Source organism: Corvus hawaiiensis, chromosome Z (assembly GCF_020740725.1).
Source record: "Corvus hawaiiensis isolate bCorHaw1 chromosome Z, bCorHaw1.pri.cur, whole genome shotgun sequence".
NCBI lineage: Eukaryota > Metazoa > Chordata > Aves > Passeriformes > Corvidae > Corvus > Corvus hawaiiensis.
Window position 1 is genome coordinate 59,138,670 of NC_063255.1, and position 20,891 is coordinate 59,159,560.

General features: G+C 42.4%; 1 protein-coding gene across 3 annotated transcripts in view; it reads right to left on the bottom strand.

The window, feature by feature from the left end:
• The window catches only part of FOCAD (focadhesin), a 96,590-nt gene extending 82,525 nt beyond the window's left edge, over positions 1-14,065 (bottom strand). For 2 of the 3 annotated variants that reach the window (XM_048291082.1, XM_048291084.1), the window contains exons 1-6: positions 13,989-14,065; positions 10,031-10,133; positions 9,501-9,589; positions 6,472-6,546; positions 4,642-4,796; positions 443-547 (exon numbers count right to left, since the gene is read on the bottom strand). In XM_048291082.1, coding sequence (XP_048147039.1) covers positions 443-547; positions 4,642-4,796; positions 6,472-6,546; positions 9,501-9,557 — 392 coding nt within the window. In that variant the 5' untranslated portion in view covers positions 9,558-9,589; positions 10,031-10,133; positions 13,989-14,065. The remainder of the gene's footprint in view (positions 1-442; positions 548-4,641; positions 4,797-6,471; positions 6,547-9,500; positions 9,590-10,030; positions 10,134-13,988) is intronic. The other variant, XM_048291083.1, reaches the window with a different exon arrangement.
• Positions 14,066-20,891: the final 6,826 nt, after the last annotated feature.

The following is a 20,891-nucleotide window of genomic DNA, read 5'->3' on the forward strand; positions in this document are numbered from 1 at the left end:
CACTATTTGAATAAGTCTTAGTACTTGTTTTCTCACACTGCCTTTGTCCCTTTCGAGCCTATGGCAGGAATCTTATCCTTGTATTACAAAACTCCTTAAAACTTTCAACCAAAAAAAAAAAAAAAATCACATAATCGGATAATCATTTAGGTTGAAAGGGACCTACTCAGATTACCCAGTCCAACCCATAAGCTCAAGCAGTCAGCTAGTGAAGGCTACCCAGTATCCCATGCGGTCAAGTTCTGTTATCTCCAAGGACGGAGATTCCACAACCTTTGTGGGCAACCTGTGCCAGCACATGATTCCCTGCACAGTGTGAACAAAGCAAAACACACAAAAAAGAGTAAGACTGAAATCCAGTATTAACTTAATTTCTCTTTTTTTTCTGGAAATCAGAGAGAAAGTTACTATTGTTTCTAAATACAATGAATGTGAAACTAACCTGATTCCATACAGACTCCAAACAGACTCATCTCCATCTTTTCCCAGTTGAATAGCTTGAATTTGTATTAACTTGCAAATAGTTTTTACTAAACCGTGCACATTCCTGTTGACAAAAAGAACTGAGTTACTGTCAAGTCTGCAGCTACATTAATTGAGTCGTACATAAGAGAAGAAGAAAATTGACCCTTGGGACCTGGAGTTCTACTTATGGACCTCTTAACTTATGCCCACAGAGTTCTGGGCAAGTTGCGCATTTATGTATCTTTGTTTTCCTTTTCACATAATGAAAAAAAACAGCAAAGGGAATAATTAATGTATCAATCAAAACTTTTGATGGGTTGCTTCTACCATATATTACACGAATGGGAATACAAGGCAAACAGCACTTACAACTGTCAAACCTTTACCGTACTTGTCACCACCTGCAGACTGACTCTTTTCAATAAGGTGCTGTGGCACACCAGGGAACATCTACAGAGTCCCACAGTGGATCTCCCCACTACTAAATGCTTACTTTTATAGTTCAGATATTATAGTACTATATTCTCTCTTCTGTGCTGGAAAGCACTGACCCAGATCAAAAGTGATAGAACATACTTGTATTTTCTCTCTCTCTTTCAGAATGGACCACTTATAAAATGACTGTCTGTTGTGACACCTTGCTCTCAAAATACTGAAATCTGACCATACAAGAAGACATTGAGGCTTGACAGAACTCTGCTGCAAAGCAGCTAACAGGAAGATGTGCTGAAGAGTTCTAAATCCCAATACAGTCAACCAAAAACACAGAGGGAGATTTTTGGATGGATGTAGGGGAGGGAAAGAGAGAACAATCTTTTAGATTCTTCACTGCCAGAAAAAGTCAGTTAAACGGGAATTTGCAAGAGTATTTCCCAGCTTCAATTGGATAACTGCAGCAAGGAGGAAAAAGACAAACCATAAAAAACTCGGTAAGAAAATGGTCTTTCCTGTTCTGAAACTTCTGTATTGCTGGTCCTAATTCCCAAGCCGGAAGTGGGAAGAGAAGAGATGCTTTAGGCTTTGCACTCACCTCCTGAACACAAGCAACACAAAGGCATGTCATATTGCAAGGACATCCCCCACCTCCTATAGGCATGGGTGCTCAGTAATAAAAACATTCTGAAAACATGCATATACACAGAAATCCTTCTGACAGTTTCTTTAAGATTACAATAATCTTTTCACAGGTTTTTCAGTAGATTGACTTGATTATTTATCCTTGTTCATTATTAACACAGGCAGGGTTTTCCCATTGTCATCTACACAAAATGCTGGAAACCAATCTTAAAAACGTGAAAATACATGTCTATGTATCTCCATATGTAAATATTTCCTATATATGCATGAACACACAAACATGCATATAAATATGATGTTCCATGCAGTTTAAACTCTTAGGGCATAAAAGGAAACACTGGGTCTTAAGAGCCAATTACAATAATACATACAATGAGCAGGTATTGTGAACCAAAGAAGTTAACTCAGATAAACATGAAAGCTTCATCTCTACATGTCGTTTCTACTGTGCATAATTTGATACATCTGACAAAATATAATCCAGCAGGTGCACTTAGCCCCTGCAAAATTCACTGCAACAGAAGGAAGAGAAGCAAGAATACAACATGTGTAGCCTTTGCCAATAAAATATACACCTAACTCCATTCAGCACTGAAAGTGCTTGGGGGTTGCAAATGCCTTTCTGCTAGCTGCCACTGGCTGCTACTTTTTATTTTAGTGACACTGTGCACAGAGCACTGCAAAGGCACACAGAAGAAAATTTGGCAGGGCACAGGACGGCAGACTGCAGACTACAATTCTAAGTCCAGGTAAAAAAAAAGTATTAGCACTGAAAAGAGGCAATCTGAAATTGTCAGTTTAATGAGCTCCTGAAGCTACAGACGTTTTAAACCACAGATTTCTGTGGTTAGGCAACATAAACCCTGTCTTGCAATCCATAGTGTATGCAGTTTGAATTGTAGCAGCCCGGGGGAGGAGGGGGTGGCAGTGGGAAAGAAGCCAAAAATACATGAAAGGTTACTGCGTAATTTGCCAGCACTTAGTATAGCAATCAGTCATGTGTTGGTTTCACACATGAAAAAAAATTTTTAGAAGAATCAAAGAATAGTGTAGAAATGGGGCAGATCACAGTCTCCTCAGTATGTAACTCTGATTTTGTTCTTAAGCTTAACTTAATTTAAAATATCACATTTTATACTGTTTATTCTTTGAAGTACAAAGCTGTATTAACATTTTATAACCTTATAAACTATTGATACTGTAATAAACCCTCAGCTGAACAGGAACTTCAAATTTCTTACTCTGCAAGCCACTGTTAATAAAACTTTCACTCCACCTTATGCCACAGGACTCAGTTTCTCATAGTCTTAGCACAGGTACTTTTACTTATTCGTTAACAATGTAGACTCCTCCCTTAACCCCAAAATGCCCCAAATTTTTGTCATTTGGAGGACAGTGGTTTGCAGAGATTATATTATAAAAATGTATTTGCAAAACCTCTTCTAGGAAACCGTAATCATGTATTGCAAACCCAGCATAGAAACAGCATCAGCACAGCAAGATCCTAGCGGTAAACAGGCAAGTCACAAGGTTAGAAAAAATTCTTAAGCATTTCACTGGTTTACTCAAACCTAAGCTCACCTTCGGCTCAGACTGAGTATGAGAGACCTTAGTGTAAAACTGATTATGTGAAGGAGAGAAGGGGTGAAGAACATGTCTTGAATAGCATGGTTCTTGCAACCTCTGTGCTGAGTCCACCAGCACAAAGTATCACAAACATAGCTCTAAATAGCTGGTTTGGCTAAAAACAACTCTACCCGTCCCCAGCAAGAGAATGTCACAGCTTGGTGCACAAATCCACTTAGCAGTCAAAAGGGACTGCTAATAAGGTTGGTAAATTTGAATGGAAATCTCTTCCCAATCATCATGTGACTTCCTATTTCTAAATGTTATGCACAGTGCCTCTTTCCCTCACAACTGCATTTTCTCAATATGTTGGACAGGCAGTCTAGGTCAAAAGACCACTGTGATATCTAAGCACTCTATTTGCAGAATTGTGTAGGAGGAAGTAGCTTCAAAGTAAAGTAATTTCTTCCTCAGCAGACAAGGAAACCAACTGCAGCATTCCTACTCCCAACACACATTCTTATGGTGACTTTATTTGAGCAACCAGTTTTTTGACAGACTGATGAAGTTATTTCCCTCTGTGCTGGTTTTGGCTGGGGTAGAGTTAATTTTCTTCATGGTGGCTGGTATGGGGCTATGATTTAGATTTGTGCTGAAGACAGGGTGGATAATACAGATGTTTACAGATAATAGAGATGCTTTTGTTATTGGTGAGCAGGGCTTACACACAGCCAAAGCCTTTTTTGCTTTTTGTACTGCCACACTGGGGAGGAAGTTGGGGGTGCTTGGCAGGTTGGGAGAAGACAGAGCAGGGACAGGTGACCCAAACTGACCAGAGGGATACTCCAGACCATGTAACATCATGCTCAGTATATAAAGTGGAGGGAAAGAAGAGGGGGTGTTTGGATTGATGGCATTTGTATTCCCAAGTCATCATTACAAGTGATGGAGCCCTGCTCTCTTGAAGATGGCTGAAAACCTGCCTGCCCATGAGAAGCAGTGAATTAATTTCTTGTTTTGATTTGCTTGTGTGCACAGCTTTTACTTTCCCTGTTAAACTTTCCTTATTTCAACCCACAAGTTTTCTACCTTTTACCCCCTCCCTAATCCTACTGGTAGGGGAGTGAACGAATAGCTCCATGAGGCTTGGCTGCTGACTGAGATTAAACCATGACATAATCCCCCATAATGGAAGCTGATGCCGTTTCTTTCCCCTTTCTATGACAGGGGCAACAAAACTAAGCAGTTCATTGACTTCTGAGGTTCCACAGTTCAAAGCTGAGAGCACTAGTCTGAACTACTAACAATTTCAGCTTACATCCACAGAATACTCTAAGAGTTCTTATGTCAGACCCATATTGTCACATAGCAAAGGTGAAAGCAACACCCTTCAGCAGAGTGGCAGGGCAGTAGCAGCCCTTAATGCCACAGTGTATCTGAAGATACTGACCCAGAACTTCTCTTCCTCCAAACTTTTAAGAGAAAAGCAGTAACTGATAACTAGCTGACAAAAATCAGGCAACCAAATACTACCTTGCTGAGGGAATTAGGTTGAGAGCTCCGTGAAGAACGTAGTCAAGCTCAGCATGTTTCTCCACTACAAGTGCCACCAAGCCCTCACAGCAGGCTGTTCGCAAGGCAACATTCTCACTGCAGCACTTCTCCCAAAGCAGGTTCAGAGCAGGAGTCTGAAGGCAAAAGCATGGGACACAGGTAATGAGAAGGCTCACGCTGATTTATCTTCATTCATCTCAAACACACTTTTAAATAAAAACCAACTCAACAGCTTCTCCTGAAGCAAGAGGAAGCTGGGGTACAGATTCTATTCCTCAGAAAGGTCTTTGTGGGGACAGCTCCCAGTTTCTTGCCCTCTGCTGTCTAGGTCCAAGTCAGAGTACAGCACTTACTGTCTCTGACAAAAAGGTAATGCAGATGAATTTTTCAGCTGCACCTATGCAGATAGAATCATGGAATGGTTTGTGTTGGAAGTGACCTTAAAGACCACATAGTTCCAACTCTGGGCCATGGGCAGGGATGCTACTCACTGTCAGGTTGCCCAGGTCCCCATCCAACCTGACCTTGAACACATCCAGGCACATGGGGCATCCACAAGCAGGTTATCATCAATTTCCTGATTTAAAAAATACGGATGCAATTGGAGACAACTCAAAAACTGTCATGACAAGCTGTGTCTACAGCAACATGTAGCACAGACAGGTAAAGACAGGTGTACAAAGGGCTATCCAAAGGTAAGTCATCTTTACAAAACACATGAAGCTCTATTTGCTAGTAAGCATGAAGATTTGGCAGTAATCATCAAAACTGCTGCTTGTTTCCATGGTAAATTAGTACTCATAGGTTAGTTTGCTGACTTTGTGACTTACAAATGGAGAACAAGGCAGGTTTTAAAACAACCAAACATGGCAAAATGCTCTTGAATATAAAGGAAGTCTGCAATGTCTAACCAGCACAATCTTCTGCTTCCTAGCATTTTAGAAGGTGTTGCTGTATTTCAGCCTAATACCCTCATGTAAGCAGCATTAAAGGGAAAATATCAGCTTGTAGCTCAAAACAGAATGTGATTCGGGAACACGATTATGATCAGGACTCTGAAAGAGCTTCTGTTAGATAAACTACACACCTCCAATACTCCCTCACATCAAAACTTAGCACTTTCCATGTCTGGGTTTTTCAGGGTGAAGTCCCCAGACTGTGTAATAAAAATCCACAGATCATCTTCTGTTCATTTCTGGGCATATCAGCTTTTGGGGAGAAAAAACAGGCGCAAATCCTAACTAACACCTTTCCCATTTGCTGCGACACTTGCAATTGCCAACATTTCATATATCTCTTTGTTAACAAGACATGCATTTAAGTGAGCTTGACTCATTTAAAATGAAAAGTATGCCTTTACATCCTGCTCTCTCCTAAAGAAATACAAGCTCTAGTTAGATGATATGAAATATAACACCAATGCAGGTATGTGAAATGCCATACCTTTTGAAATTTTTATAGCAATGTAAACAAATTTCCAAATCAAGACACAATGTCTCATCCTGTGGTACTTCACTCTCAGTAATGTAACTAAATTGAACTCTCCTAAACTGAACATAGCTAGATGTGGGTATTCTGCAGAATTAAGATTTCTGCCATTAAATCTTCTAATGGAAGTAAAACTACTCTTCTGATGCCAGAGTTTAACTGTTTCTACCTGCATGCCCAAATACATACTGATAACTACCTTATTTAAGTTCTAGAATTGTACTAAAATTACACAGTGGAGAATGGGAAAACCTAGACAAAGCACACAGAATTAAAACATAAGGATGAAAGAGAAGACAAAAGTGAAAAAATGACACAGACCTGGTCAGAAGCCTGTCTGATCTTCTTCGAAGAAACTTTTTCTTTCAGTATTGCAGCAATCAAATGGCCCACTGCCTAAAGAGAAAAAGAAATAAAAAACATACACAGATGCATGAAAAGAAGTAAAATTAAAAGAAATCTGAAGAAATAAAAACCACATGCATGATTTTTAAATTCTCCATTAAGAAGTCTTTATAACGCTGTTGCATATGATTATTTTGTTATGATTTGAAATACAACCTTATGGGTATTGAAGCTGAAACATGCTTCAGGGTCAAAATTTTCCATAATGTTGACATACTCACTTTTACTGTTATGCTGAGGCACAAAAGAAACAAACTTCCATAGGGCTCCACATAGGTCCAAAGGCCTCTTTGTACAGGTACACAGATATTTAGGAATTGCAGATATTTTAATGCAACAACTTCAATAAACATTTATAGCTCCACTGCTGCACAGATCCCCATGTCCTTAAAAGCACTAGTAATTACTAAATCCTGTACTGTATGGGGAAGCAGAAGCAAGAGAGGAAGCAGAACACAGCAAATGTAAGCAACCTGCCCAAATTTTTGCATCACAAGTTTTGCGTTAAGCACTTTGCATATCCCCTTATCACAGCTCCTGCCAGAAATGTTTCATTTACTTTAAACAGGGAATTTGACAATAACATTATCTCATTAAGCTATTCCTTGGCAGAAATCACTAACAAGTTTTAAATAGTCAAAATCTTCAAGACAAAAGGCTTCCGTTCCCCAAAACAGCCCAGGTTTATTCTTTTGAGGCAAAGACTAAGCTCCTCATTCTATTTTAGTAGAAGTTTGATTTCGTCAAACTGCCCTTCAAAATCTAAATGTGAACTGAAATACACTCAAAGGCTTCAGGTTGTTTGAACCTAGACTTTTGTTTCTGACTCATCTCTAATGACTTCCTCTGTCTTGTTTTGTAATTATTGATACTGTTACACAGAAAACCCATTCTGCGAAAGACAGAAAGACATGTTTTCATAGTAACAGCACAAACATGTTTCAGACTATCAATGTGCCCAGAACAGCTGCTGCATCTACACTTCTCTGGTAAAGACAGATCATTACTTCTGGAAAAAGTAAACTAGGCCAGCAAGGAATAAACATTAGCATTTCATTTTTGTTAGTGTATAAAACGACAGGAACAGATTATTTTCAATGGTACCTGGTTCCTTCTGCTTTCAAGATTTATTTCCACTTCATTTAGGTACTAGTAGCTAACCTGTCATAACAAACTGAAGTAAGAACTTACATTTCTTGGAAAGATGGCACTTTAAATATTCCTAGACTACAAGGACTAAGCTTTTCACAAGTAAGGATATGTACTCTTAACATATTTGACTTAAAAAGACAGGTTATTTGGAAATCTTACTCTTCAGGAAACAGAAGGAGAAAATGGGACCAAGTCAGACATTTATCTGTTTTTCTGCAGCTATCCCATTGCAAGAGCAACAGTGAACTCCCCAGGCAGGTCAGATCTCTTTCAGTGAACTTACCAAGGGAAGCCTTTTGGTAAATTATCTTTTCTTTTTCCTCTTTAAAAGGACCTTCAGAAGTTAATTCACACCTACATCCTTAAGACACTTGCATTACAAAGGAAAAGGGGCCTATCAACAGAAACCTGGCTTTTGCAGTGACCTAGCTATACAGAAAAGTCAAAATGCAGATTAGGTCCCGGGGTTTCTAGAACTTGATTAAGCAGTAAAACTTTATGACCTACAAATTTATGCTCAAGTTCCTCACTTTTCTGATCGTGTGTAGATTACATGCTCTGCAGAGCAGATGTCTTGGTTGGTCCCAGAAAGAAAAGACATCTCTCATGAAGTTGAATCCTGACCTGATTATAGCTTGAAGATTACAGAATACTTTCCAGGGGTCACAGAAAACAAGTGGAAACTATGAAAACAGCCAAAGCACAGGACAAAATCAGCCAAAGCACATCAGTAGACCTTAATGATGTTCAGCTGTAGTGATAAGTCATGACACTTAAGCAATACAACAGTGTACCATGGGGACATTCTGCACTCAAGAAAAATGAACTGCTTCAAAGATGCTGAGTCCTACTCATCAACGGTAGTAATGATATAAACTCATCTGCAGTGCAAGACACTGCTAGACCTTAGACGAACTTCAGGTTTCAGGGACACGGCTTTTTTTCCCAAATGCCAAGTTGATAACAAGTAGACTTCTGCATCTCTCTTTCAAACCTACTTACTGTTAAACCAAGGTGAACTGACTGAAATGAAGAGGCGAGAGAGGCACCAGGATGCACAGACTGCATTTCCATCAACTTATTTTACCAAACAAATGGGTACATATTTATTCCTAAATTCAAAATAGGATGAGGAAGAAAACAGGGAAATCAGCAATGAACTTACAGCCAAAGAGATGAATTTTTAATACTGAAATGAAAAATGGCCAAAGCAAAGAAGGTATATTTTTTAACCAGAGACTATTATTCCTATCACTCTTTCCTGTCCATTAAACATACTATGATAAACATTTTTTGTACATGAGAATTTCAGGTGAAAATGATGAGGAGCGAATGCATAGATCAGAAAATAAAGGGGGCTGAGCTGACCTGCACACAGTCATCCCTTGATGACAGACAAGACTGCAGTAGTTCATCAGTTCTCATCACAAAGGAAGAAACAGAGCAGTTCTATGAAGTATTGTGAAATATTTCAGCCCCACACACGGCGTCTGGTAATTTCTGGTTTCTCTTGAGATCACAAGGTCACTAAAAAACACTTGGCCACACTCCAACCATCCAGTCATGGAAAGTTTCTGATTTTCCTGAAGAGACTTTATAGTGATGAGCAATTATGTCCTATGTTTCGATTACACAGAGAGGGTAATTAGAATTTGATTGCAATTTAAGAATACCCTGTTTCTCTGGTTTTCTGACTTTGGAAAAGAAAAAACAGATAGGCAGATAAGCAGCAGCTGTTCGAACAAACATTTCCACAGACAACTTGATTTGTTTTGATGCTTTTAAAAAATTACCTGTGACTGAACAACTGCATTAGGAAATTCAAATCGCTTCTTGATGTCATCCAACATTTTGGCTCTGTCATATGACACTAAATTTCACTCTGCAAGAGATTGAAAAAATATACTTAGGACTAGGAAGGACAGCATGCTATTTTCTACAACCCCCTCCCCCCAAGATTTATGTTGTATTTAACAACAGATGCAAGCATTAAAGCATTTTCTTCCCCCTCTGAAATCTACCATATCACCTTGTCTTTTGGGCTTGAACCCAAGAAATGGTGAATACTCATTGGTCCAGCACAAAGCATGGGTTACAGACATTTCTTAAAGCTGCAACAAATACACCATTCCATATGGCACAGCATATGTGTACTCTGAGAGCATGTATTTTTGAGAGCATTTTAAGTATATCTCATTGACTTGAAAATGAGACAGCTCAAGAGGTGTGTTCAGTCTCTCAAACATGATTTAAAACGCAAAATTATCCACAAATTTTCCATTATTTCATGTAAAACCAGAAGTAAAACAAACAAAAGACTAACCTGTGAGATTGCAAATGGTAATTGTAGTTAGGGGCTGGAACACTTAAAGTGAAAACCTTCTCAGTAAGTTGGAATATGCAGGTACTCACAAGCACACACAAACCTACATTAAAGAAAAATTAGAAGTCAGTTTGTTGCACACCAATGAAACTGAGGGTCACAGCAAATACTCAAATATTTTTTACTATAAATGCATCTTCAGTCATTTAGAATGGCTTCCTTAAAAAAACCAAAAAGCTAGTACTTGTTGAAAACCTGAGTGTAATCCTTTGCAATAAGCCCTGAGGAAATATACACATGCACAGTACTCCAATTCCAAGATACGCTATCAGTGTGGTGCATTCAGAATCTTGCCACTGATTTTAAAAAGGATGGAATTCAAGCCTGGATACAAGTAAATGTAGCATGTGTCACAAAAAATACCATTTGCAGCAGGAAAACTCAAAATTAATAGTTACATTAAGAGATCAGTGAATACAAATTCCTTGCAGTTAAGTAGTGAGGTACTCCCACATATTTGTGGATTACGTGTCTGAAAGTGCAGGAGAAAAAAAACAACACTGATGCCAGTATGGGTTTGTATAGCTTTAGAACAGATGTAATTGCATTTTGAGACAACAGGTGTCCATATAATAAATGAACACACATTGAACTAGAGCTGATACCTTGTTTTAGAAAAAAAAAAAAAAAAAGACTGCTACAGCAAACAAATCCAGACATATGTAGATCTGTTGAGCATAGCTAATAACTCCAGTGGATCTAGATGTATCAACCTATTTATATACATAAATCCAAGCCCCCTCAGTTCTACCCAACAAGCAGCAAAATGAGGTAAGGGTCCTTCCTGGGCAGTGTTGACACAAACACACTGGAATGATATTCTATCTCTCATCAGGTAATTTTTTTACCCACATTAAAAGGAAAAACTACTGCACAGCAACATTACAAGCACAGAGCATACTTTCAATGTAAGCACAAATCAGCTATTCCAGACAGACTGGAAGTCCATTGTCCTTGCATCAGACACAAATCCTAAATTTCTATCAATCTAAACTAAACATCTAGGATAGTTACAATGCAACAGGTGTATCAGTGCAATTCAATTAATTTAAATACTACCTGAACAGTTCCTCAGTCTTCAGCATTCACCCCTAGAAAAGGCAACTGTGTATGCATATGGAATGCCTGTAAAATTTACAGGATACATGGATAATCAAGGATGGCAGAGACCTAAAGATGTTTTTCATCCAACCCCCAGTTCAAAGGAAGTTCAGATGTGGTCAGAGCAGGTTGCTCAAGACTTTGGCCCAATGAGGCTTTGAAAACCTCTCAAGATCAGGGAAGGCACCACTTTACTGAGCTGTCCTGATTGACAAAAGCTTTCTCTCCATCAGTAGTGTTTAGCTCTATTTGCCATGAACTCCTGTGAAGCACCTGGCAGTGCCTCCTTTCATCCCCCTACCACTGGTGCCAGGGCTGCTACTGGGTACCAGTGAAGCTGTCCCTCCTCCCAGCTGAGCCAGTCCTAGTAACCACAGCCTCTCTTCAAAGGGCAAGGGCCCAGCCCCATTATCTCAATGATCTCTGCTGAATTCAGTCTTTACGGTCAGTATGTCTCCCTACACAGGGATCCAAAACTGGACATGTCAATATGAGGTCCAAGGACTGCTGAACGGAGGTGGACAAATCTCACCCTAACAGAGGTCTCTCACACATTCCAGGGCAATGCCTGCCAGGCCCCATGGCATCCCCACAGAACTGCTCGCCAGCCCATCCTGTAAGGGGTGGGCCAAGACAGGGCATTTGTCATTGCTGAAATTCCTGAGGTTCCCATCACCCTGTTCCTCTCCTCCATGCAGAGGGCAGCCCTGCCAGCAGGCACATATTCTACCTTTGACACAGGAACAGGGTGGGAGACAGTGTTGAAAACCTTGTTCAAGAGGAGGTAAATGACATCTACCCCTCCACTTGACTACAAATCCAATTATTATTTATTAAAGGCAATCAGGTGGGTGAGGCATAATTTTTCCTTGGTAAATCCATACCATGTGTATTATTCCTAGTAAGAATCACTAAATCAGACAGTTTAAGAACAAAGATTTCCAGAGCTTATCCAGCCCAATCCTCTCATCAAAACTGGTCTGAATAGATCATCTTCCTCTCTACCAACCCCAGTGAAGTCCTGAAAACCCACAAGGATGGAAGTGGTGGAGTCACCAAGCCTGGAAGAGTTCAAGAAATGACTGGATATGTGGCACTTCTGGCTACTGTTTAGCTGACATAGTGGTTTTCAGGGAAATGCTTGATGTGATGACCTTGAAGGTCTTCTCCAGCCTCCACAATTCTATGATTGTGGGCCCCTTCCACCTCAGGACATTCTATGATACACCATCAATCACACACATGAAAAATCATCCACCACAAAAAATCACCAAACACACACACACACACACAAGATAAAGAAAGAGAAGACAAGGTATTGGAAAGGGACCTTGGCTTGTTTAGTCAATGTAAGTGATAAATATCTGTGCACGCTTGAGCTTGACTTACTGCAAGGTGGCCACCAAGCTGCTCTATCACTGTCTCTCAAGTGGAAAAGCAGCAAAAATATGATTAAGGGCTCATGACACAATGACAGGACGATCACTCAGCAATTATTGTTATGGGGAAAACTGACTCAAGTCAAGGAAATTTATTTTTACCAATGAAATCTGAGTAGAATAACAAGAAATACGAAAAAAACCTAGAAATAAATTCCCCCCACCTTTCCCTTTATCCTGTGGTCAGCTTCACTCACTACCAACTCCTCTACCTCTTCTCCCCGAATGGAGTAGGGGGTCAGGAAATGAGGTCACAGTCACACCTTTCCCAGCTCCAGCACAGGATCCCAAACACAGTCTGCATTCTTCATTAACAGCTCCAGCATGAGTGCCTTCTACAGGATGCAGTTCTTCAGGAACAGACTGCTCAAGTGTGCATTCTAAGTCTTTCCAGAAAACCTACTTTAGCATGGGCTCCTGTCTCCATGGAGCCACTGGTCCTTTCAGGAACCTGCTCCAGCATGGGCTCCTCTCCATGGAGTCACAGCCTCCTTCGGGCATCCCATTGCTCTGGCATGGGGTTCTGCACAGGCTGCAGATGGACACCTGCTTCACCATGGACTTCCATGGGCTGCAAGGCACAAAAGCTACTGTACCATGGTCTTCACCATGGGTTGCACAACAGTATTTGCTCCAGCATGCAGAGCATCTCCTCTCCCTCCTTCCGCACCTTGGTGTCTCCAGGGCTGTTTCTCTCATATTGCACTTCTCTCCTTGGACTGCTGTTGTGTAGCAGTTTTTCACCTTCTTAAACTTTTTATCTCTGAGGTGCTGCCACCATCACTGACAGGCTTGGCATCACCCAGTGGCTGGTCCATTTGCAGCACTGGCTCTGTCAGACATGAGGAAAGGTTCTGGCAGCTTCTGACAGAGGCCACCTCTGTAACCCCTCCACTACCAAATCCTTGCCACACATCTAATAAAGCATCCTAATGCTAAGAGGGACAAGCATTGCTAATTCAAGTGAACCAGAGAGGTGCTGTCATGGCACTACACCTTCAGATCTGGTTCAGTTCTCCAAAAGAAACTCCGTCAAGGTAAATTAAGCTAAGTAACAGAAAGTTATCGCAGGCAGCACTGAGACCACACTTCTCATATGTACTGCCACCGGCTCCTTTCTAAGGACTCCCGATTCAAACCGGTGTTCCTGCCAAGCCAGGGGTGAGAACACCTGCACACCCTCACCGCTTTCGTGCGACATACGCAAACGTCTCAAAGCAACCAGCTTTAAATAAAAATGTCAAACAAACAACACCCCCTCACACAGGGCAGCAGCGGCAGCTGCTTTTACTTCGCTGCGGTCCGGACGCCGCGGAGCGCTCCCCTCGCCCGCCCCGCCGCCCCCCGGGGCCCCTCACCTCGGCCAGGCCGGGCTGGGCCGGGCGCGCCTCCTCCCGCTGCGCCCGGAGCCGGCCGCGCACTGGGCGCATGCGCGGCACCCGGCGCAGGCGCGGCGGCGGCGGCGGGGCTGGAAGGGCCGCGGGAGGAGCCGAGCTCCCGGGAGCGCGGGGAGCAGTGGGGGCGCCCGGCACAGATGCCGCGCAGGAAAGAACGCAAACCTTTATCGGCCTCAGCATTACCGCAGAGTGAGTGTCTTCAGCCTCCTAAATGCTTTGGCACGCAGTCGTCAGTAAGGTGCAGGGACATCAGGAAGACCCTGGACGTGAAGAATAAATGATGCTCTGGTTGCTGCGTGTTACCACATAATCACAGAACCAACTAGGTTGGAAGACACTTCTAAGAACATCGACGGTGCAGCTCTCTCAAAGGCAGAAGAAGAGTTTAAGCCCAGTTCTGATGTATTTTGGTAACTTCTGTGCTACCGACTGGTAACCACACATCTGAGACAGAGGTTATATTCTCAATTAAGATGGTTAGTTTAACACTAAACAGCACTTCTGTTCCCTAACATCAAAGCCACAGTCAACTTCTACGAGGCCTGTATAACATAAGAATGGCTCTCAGTGAAAATATCTAAAGAAAAATTCACAAATAATTGAAAGGAATTTGTTAGAAAATGATTAGATTATTCTCTAAGGTTAGGTTATTCTCCCTCAGGGTTATCTGCTGAGTTGGTTTCAGCTGAAAGTAATGGAATGCTGACAAATAAAAACCAAAAATATATGTAGTCAAGTCTGTCTAGTATTTTTACCAGTTTTTTCATTTAAAAAGATCAGGGATATATTGTCTTTAGTCTCACCAGCTAAAGCTGTCGGCAGTTTATGATATTCAAGGAGCGTTGCCACTGCCCCCATTAAATTGGTGGAAAAACATGCACTGCCACTTCCAAGAGCCACTAAAAGCCCAGAAGTGATTCACTGTTTTCTCTTGAGCTGCCTACATGTGTACATACAAAGGGAAGATCAGTCAGATCCCAGAGAACATGTGGACTGCTTGCTTTATCTGTGACGTTTCCGAAGCAACTCTTTTCAAACAGCACATACAAGTATTTGTGATGTGGCTTTTGGCTCAGTACACTCTGGCCAACATGGGCTCCCATGTCTGCTTGCTGCTGAAATTTCGTAAGATGAGGTAAAAGGACCTGTAGGACCTTTCACAAGGATGTATTTCAGTCCATCTCCAGGTGACCATAGGTGATGACATGAATCCAAAGGCAGTGCTCAGTCTCCTCTGCCCATTCCGTGCTTTCTGCTTCATCTAAGGACATCTTGCTATTGACAGGCTGTTTTGTTATTGATGTTTTGTGATTAGTAGTCAGCTATGAAGGGCCATCCCTCCACCCACGCAGAGCTTCCATGGACTTCAATACAAAGCCAGTGTGAGGGTAGAAATGAGAAAAAAAATCCCTGATTTGTATCCTCACAGGCTATTGAGATGAATAAGAGTGGAAATTGCTTCACTCTCACCAGGGAGTACTCTGCAACTCACAAGACTAGGCTTGAAATGCCATACTGAACTTTATCCTGTAGGAGCTCATAGATAAAAACTCCCTTTGTATTAGTGCAAGCAAGGCCCACAGCGTTTTTTGACTGCCTGTACAGCACTTTTCCTTTTATAACTGCCAGGTCCCAGAGCTTGCCTGACAGGTGAAGTATATCTCAGTAGCATGCTGTCCAAAGAAACTTCTCTAGCTGTGTGTTAGCTCCATGTTGTGCCCTAGACGTGGGACCCCTAGTTCTGAGTACAGTGCCAAGTCTGCTACTGCCCAAATGAGCATTAGCCAAAATGGCTTTCAATTTAATGCAAACTGCAATGACATCTCCTGAGATTAAAGGAGCATGTAGTAGTTTATTTTGGTGCTGACCATTCTGAGTGTGTTGATACTGTGAAGCATCTTGCTTTGACAAGCACCTCACCAGTGGTATCATGCTTGGTATCAGAGTATCAGGAATATCACATCCATTCTCTGGGTCACTTGACTGTGGTGCGTAATGGCCAGCACTGTTCCTAAGCCCTGAGTTTCATGCAGGTCATATAAGGACACTGAGGCATGAGAACACAGTGTATGTAACATAAACGCTCTCACAAAGGGCTTTTATAGCCCCAGAGACTCAGTCGTGGCTTGAGACAAAAGGAACTCATCTCATCTTTGTGAAACGATTTACTGTCCTGTGGTCTCAATCTGTTTTAATAACATATTTTTCTATACTGATACCTTAGAAGCAGGAAAAAAGCAGAAGATATCTCTTAAAGAACATACTTAAATTTGCAGACAGACACTGCTTTTGATTGCCTTTTGACTTGCAAGGCTAATAGAGCCTGGCTGTCACGTGGATATGTATTTTCTGTAGTTGCCTGAAGTGGTGTCCCTAGCTTTCAAGGTCTTCCATTAAAGTAGAAGAAATACTTGGAGGTTATGCAGGTAGCATCAGTGCCAAAGTCATAACTGGGTTTGATTCAAAGCAGTTCATATCAGCTGCAGATTAGGCTGAAAAATGCTTCCCCTAGCAAATTTTTGAAATAAATTTTCCCTTTTGAAAGAAACATGACACCTCTGGGAGGTGTGTCCAACACAATTTACTGTTGATCTTAATGTGGCCTTGTTACAGCAGGGATTACTGTAACACGCATATATCAAACCAGGAGTCCCTTGGAAAAGAAATGTATATGGACAGACAGATTCTTGGTAGATGTTTCAGAGATGTTTATTTCCCCAGCCGCATGGCCGGGGCTCCGCCGAGGAACTCTCACAGTCTGGACTGAGGGTCCTTGCCCGCGCAGGGAACACAAACCAACCAATGGGGACGAGGCTGAGCAGGGCAGGGAAACCCTGTGCCTCCTCTCAGGGCCCCTCTCCCAGGGCTCCATGGCAGGGGGGGAGACCCCAACATCTCACCCGTTTTATTTTAATAAAAGGAGAATGAAAACAACTGGATAAACATAACAAGAACAGTTTCAAAACAAAACAAGCCACCCTCCTGAGTCTTTAAATGTCCAATCAGATTCTGTGGAACATCTTAGGGCTGACAGAAGGGAGACAGAACTCTGAGTATGCTTTGTGGGGAAACTGAGGCAGGAGAGAGTTTAACGTCTTCCCTTCCCCTTTTCATCCCCCACTTGGCATTGGAAAGGGATTTTTGGGGAAACAATTGGCAAAGGTATGGTTTTGTGAGGGAAACCATGGGTGGAAAAATGGATTGGGAATATACTGGGGGTAATAGGATATAGGGTAAAAGGGGAAGGTGGGATTAGGAAAGGGAGGCTGTAGGGGGGCCTTACAATGGAGATATTGGCTACGATTTTTTGCATATATACTGCCTTTTACAGGAACACCATCAGGCCCAGTGACCTGCGATGCTTGTAACCCTTTTCTACCTAGTACAATTTTGAATTCCACCACCTCTCCATCTCCCAAGCTTGGGATGCATTTTTCAGGGTTATTCTTTTTAATAGCAGTTCTATGCACGAATATGTCTTGCTGGTTGTCACACCTTGTTATAAAACCATAATTTTGCTTAACATTATACCATTTTACTATCCCTAAGATCTTAGTTACTATGATCTTTTCCTTTTTCTGAGTGGCTGCTGTTTTCTGTCTCGCTGCATCTTTGCTCTCTCTTTCGGTCGCTCCCGTGTTGGAATTGTCGGAGCTGCTGGTGCCTGTGCGCTCTTCCCGGGATTGCACTCGGGCCCGCGCGGGCCGGGCCAGGCCGCACTGCTCAGTTCTCTGTGCGTCGCCTCCTCTGGTCGCAGCTTTGCTGCCGCTGTCGGGCGCTGCACCTCGGCTGGGCCCCCGAGCGATGACTCCCCCATGCCCTGCTCCAGCGCGCGTTTTGGCTGGGCGCGGCTCCGTTCCACCGCCGCTGCTGCCAGCCGCTGCCCGCACGCTGCCCCTCTCCGTCGGGTGTTCACGGGGCTCGCTCCACCACGCGCTGCGCGGGGCCGGGCGGGCACCGCCGGGTCCCGCCGCTCCCGCCGCGCCTCGCTCCGCCACCGACACTGCGGCTCGCGTGGCTCCCGTGTGGCACGGGAACTGCCTCGCTGCTGCTCGCAGAGCGCTCAGTGCACGTGGCCTGGGCCGCACGGTCCCTGCGCCACGCTTCCCTTCGCCAGGACACAGCTGACATTGCTCAACAGTCTCGGTAACTAAATAATAGTCACGAAAATATTCTTCCATTGGCATGTATTTTGACTCAAAAATTAACTGTGTCCAAGTGGTGTTCCAAAAGTCCTTGGTAAGAATTAAATCCCAAGAAACATAGAAAAAGTTCTTAAACAACCATGCCAGGAAGTGTTTCAGTTCTTTTTGAGCTTGAATCAAGCTAAAATTTACAAATCGTTGTTCAAGAATCTTTTCAAGTTTAAGATAAATGTCCATATGCGGCTCTGAGAGCCAAGAGTCTTCCCACGGTTCCTCCATAGTTTAGATATGGAATAGCAAAGCAAAACCAAGAAGAGGAGTCCAAAGTTTCCAGGGTTTACTCACACAAATCAATCGCTTTGGGATCGGGGATTGTTCTGCTCGCATTCTCCACAATTTGTTACAGCGGGGATACTGTAACACGCCTGTATCAAACCAGGAGTCCCGTGGAAAAGAAATATATATGGACAGACAGATTCGTGGTAGATGTTTCAGAGATGTTTATTTCCACAGCCGCATGGCCGGGGCTCCGCCGAGGAACTCTCACAGTCTGGACTGAGGGTCCTTCTGCCCGCGCAGGGAACACAAACCAACCAATGGGGAATGAAGCTGAGCAGGGCAGGGAAACCCCGTGTCTCCCCTCAGGGCCCCTCTCCCAGGGCTCCATGGCAGGGGGAGGAGACCCCAACATGGCCTATCTGTTATACAGAAAATAATAAAAATAGAATTCAGCTAGCTTGTATTGGGCTGCCAAATAGGCTTACCACCCTCCAGTTCGTGTGACAGGAGTTCTTGAAAAGGTCAGCAAATCTGTGAAAACTGCCCTGTTCTCAGGCTTGTGAATTTTCTTTCAGGAGAAAAACTAGGCAGGAGTCCTTGTCTCCAGTTACACTTTCTCTAGGGTATTCTAGGTTGTTTTATTATGGGACAGTCTAATCCCATGAAGGGTGATGCATGGCAATGGCCTCCAAGAAATGCCAGAAGGTTCTCTTGGCAGCATTTGTAATACGCTGTGAGGTCTCCCAATGAAGGTTACTATGCAAATGAAAATCATACAGTAATAGCCCGGATAATGGCCTAATCTGCATATCTCATTTCTTACATGGAATTTTATCCAAACCAGAAAGCAATTCTAGCTTTAATCATGAAGCAGAGGAATAAGGAAAGTTCCAGTTTAGAATATATTGCAGAAATCAATAGCAGCAAAGCCTACCGCTATTGAAATACATTTATTTTAAATCTTTTAAGCCTAGTAATGAAATACAGTTTTAGCAAATGGACCTGCCTAGTCAGCTATGTCTTTAGCCACTGTAACTAAGAAGGCTCATTTAAAATGCATTCAGCTTTCAAATGCAGCTGCTTTTGCTGCAAACAGTAGTCAGCTATGAAGGGCCATCACTCCACCCATGCAAAGCTTCCACGGACTTCAATGTAAAGCCAGTGTGAGGGTAGAAATGAGAAAAAAAATCCCTGATTTGTATCCTCACAGGCTATTGAGATGAATAAGAGTGGAAATTGCTTCACTCTCACCAGGGAGTACTCTGCAACTCACAAGACTAGGCTTGAAATGCCATACTGAACTTTATCCTGTAGGAGCTCATAGATAAAAACTCCCTTTGTATTAGTGCAAGCAAGGCCCACAGCGTTTTTTGACTGCCTGTACAGCACTTGCTCTGCTGAAGGGTAATGTAGAAAGTTTGAGGCATATTTCTGACAAAGACTAATTGCTAGCACTGTTGGCCATTTCAGTTTCCTATTGATTGTATCGCATGGCAGAGTTTTTAGAGAGATAGAAAAATCTTTGACATCAGCTCTCACTCTCAGGCTCATAGATCCTACAAAGCCTTTCAATTTATATGTGCATGAATGAAAATGAATAGCTAGTGGAGTGATAACATTAAAATTAGGACCTCACCAGAGACCAATTGCATACTACTCTGTACAACTAGATCTGATTTTATTAAATCAGTGGCAGCAGCAGCTACAGTATTAGAAAGAAGTCACCTCCTTGTTCCGGAATACACTGTAACGAACTCGTGTCCCAAACAAGGCGGAAATATTTTTGAAACAGTACACAGCTCAAGCCTTATTGCCACAATGGGCACACAGGTACAAATGGATCGTTTTAGTGCTGGATAACATAACTTTGAAAAGATGCAGTATCTTGAATCCAGTAACCCTAATGTTTTTGTCTGATGGCGGGGCCAAACATCACCAGTGTGAGCAGGTGATGAACATTTCAAGTAAACTGCAGGCAGATGTAACTGATGCTCCTTTGCACAATCCAGATCTAACTTTGTCTTTAGGGGGTTCATCTTACTACTTGCACAGGCAACAATGAACGAGATAAACTGTGAACAGCCAAGGGTGAGTAATAGAAGCTGAACCTCGCTAGACTCCAAAACAACAAACTGCATTCTGCTTTCGCTTACATGATGCAGCACAGCAAAACCTAAGGAGGATTCAAGGAATGCAGTTAAAGATGTGATTTAGATTGTTTTATGCCTCCACTTTTCTTCTTTAAATGAACATTAGCTGATGTCACAAAACTACAAGAAGACTGCTCAGGAGTAATTAAAAATAGATGAGTATTCCAATTGTTGTCATTGAGATTAACAAGACTATTCATTTGTTTAGATTTACTTAGTGTGTGTTTTCAAGTTGTGATGTGACTTTGGCAGGACCAGGGAAGGGATCATCCCCTTACTTGGCACTGGTG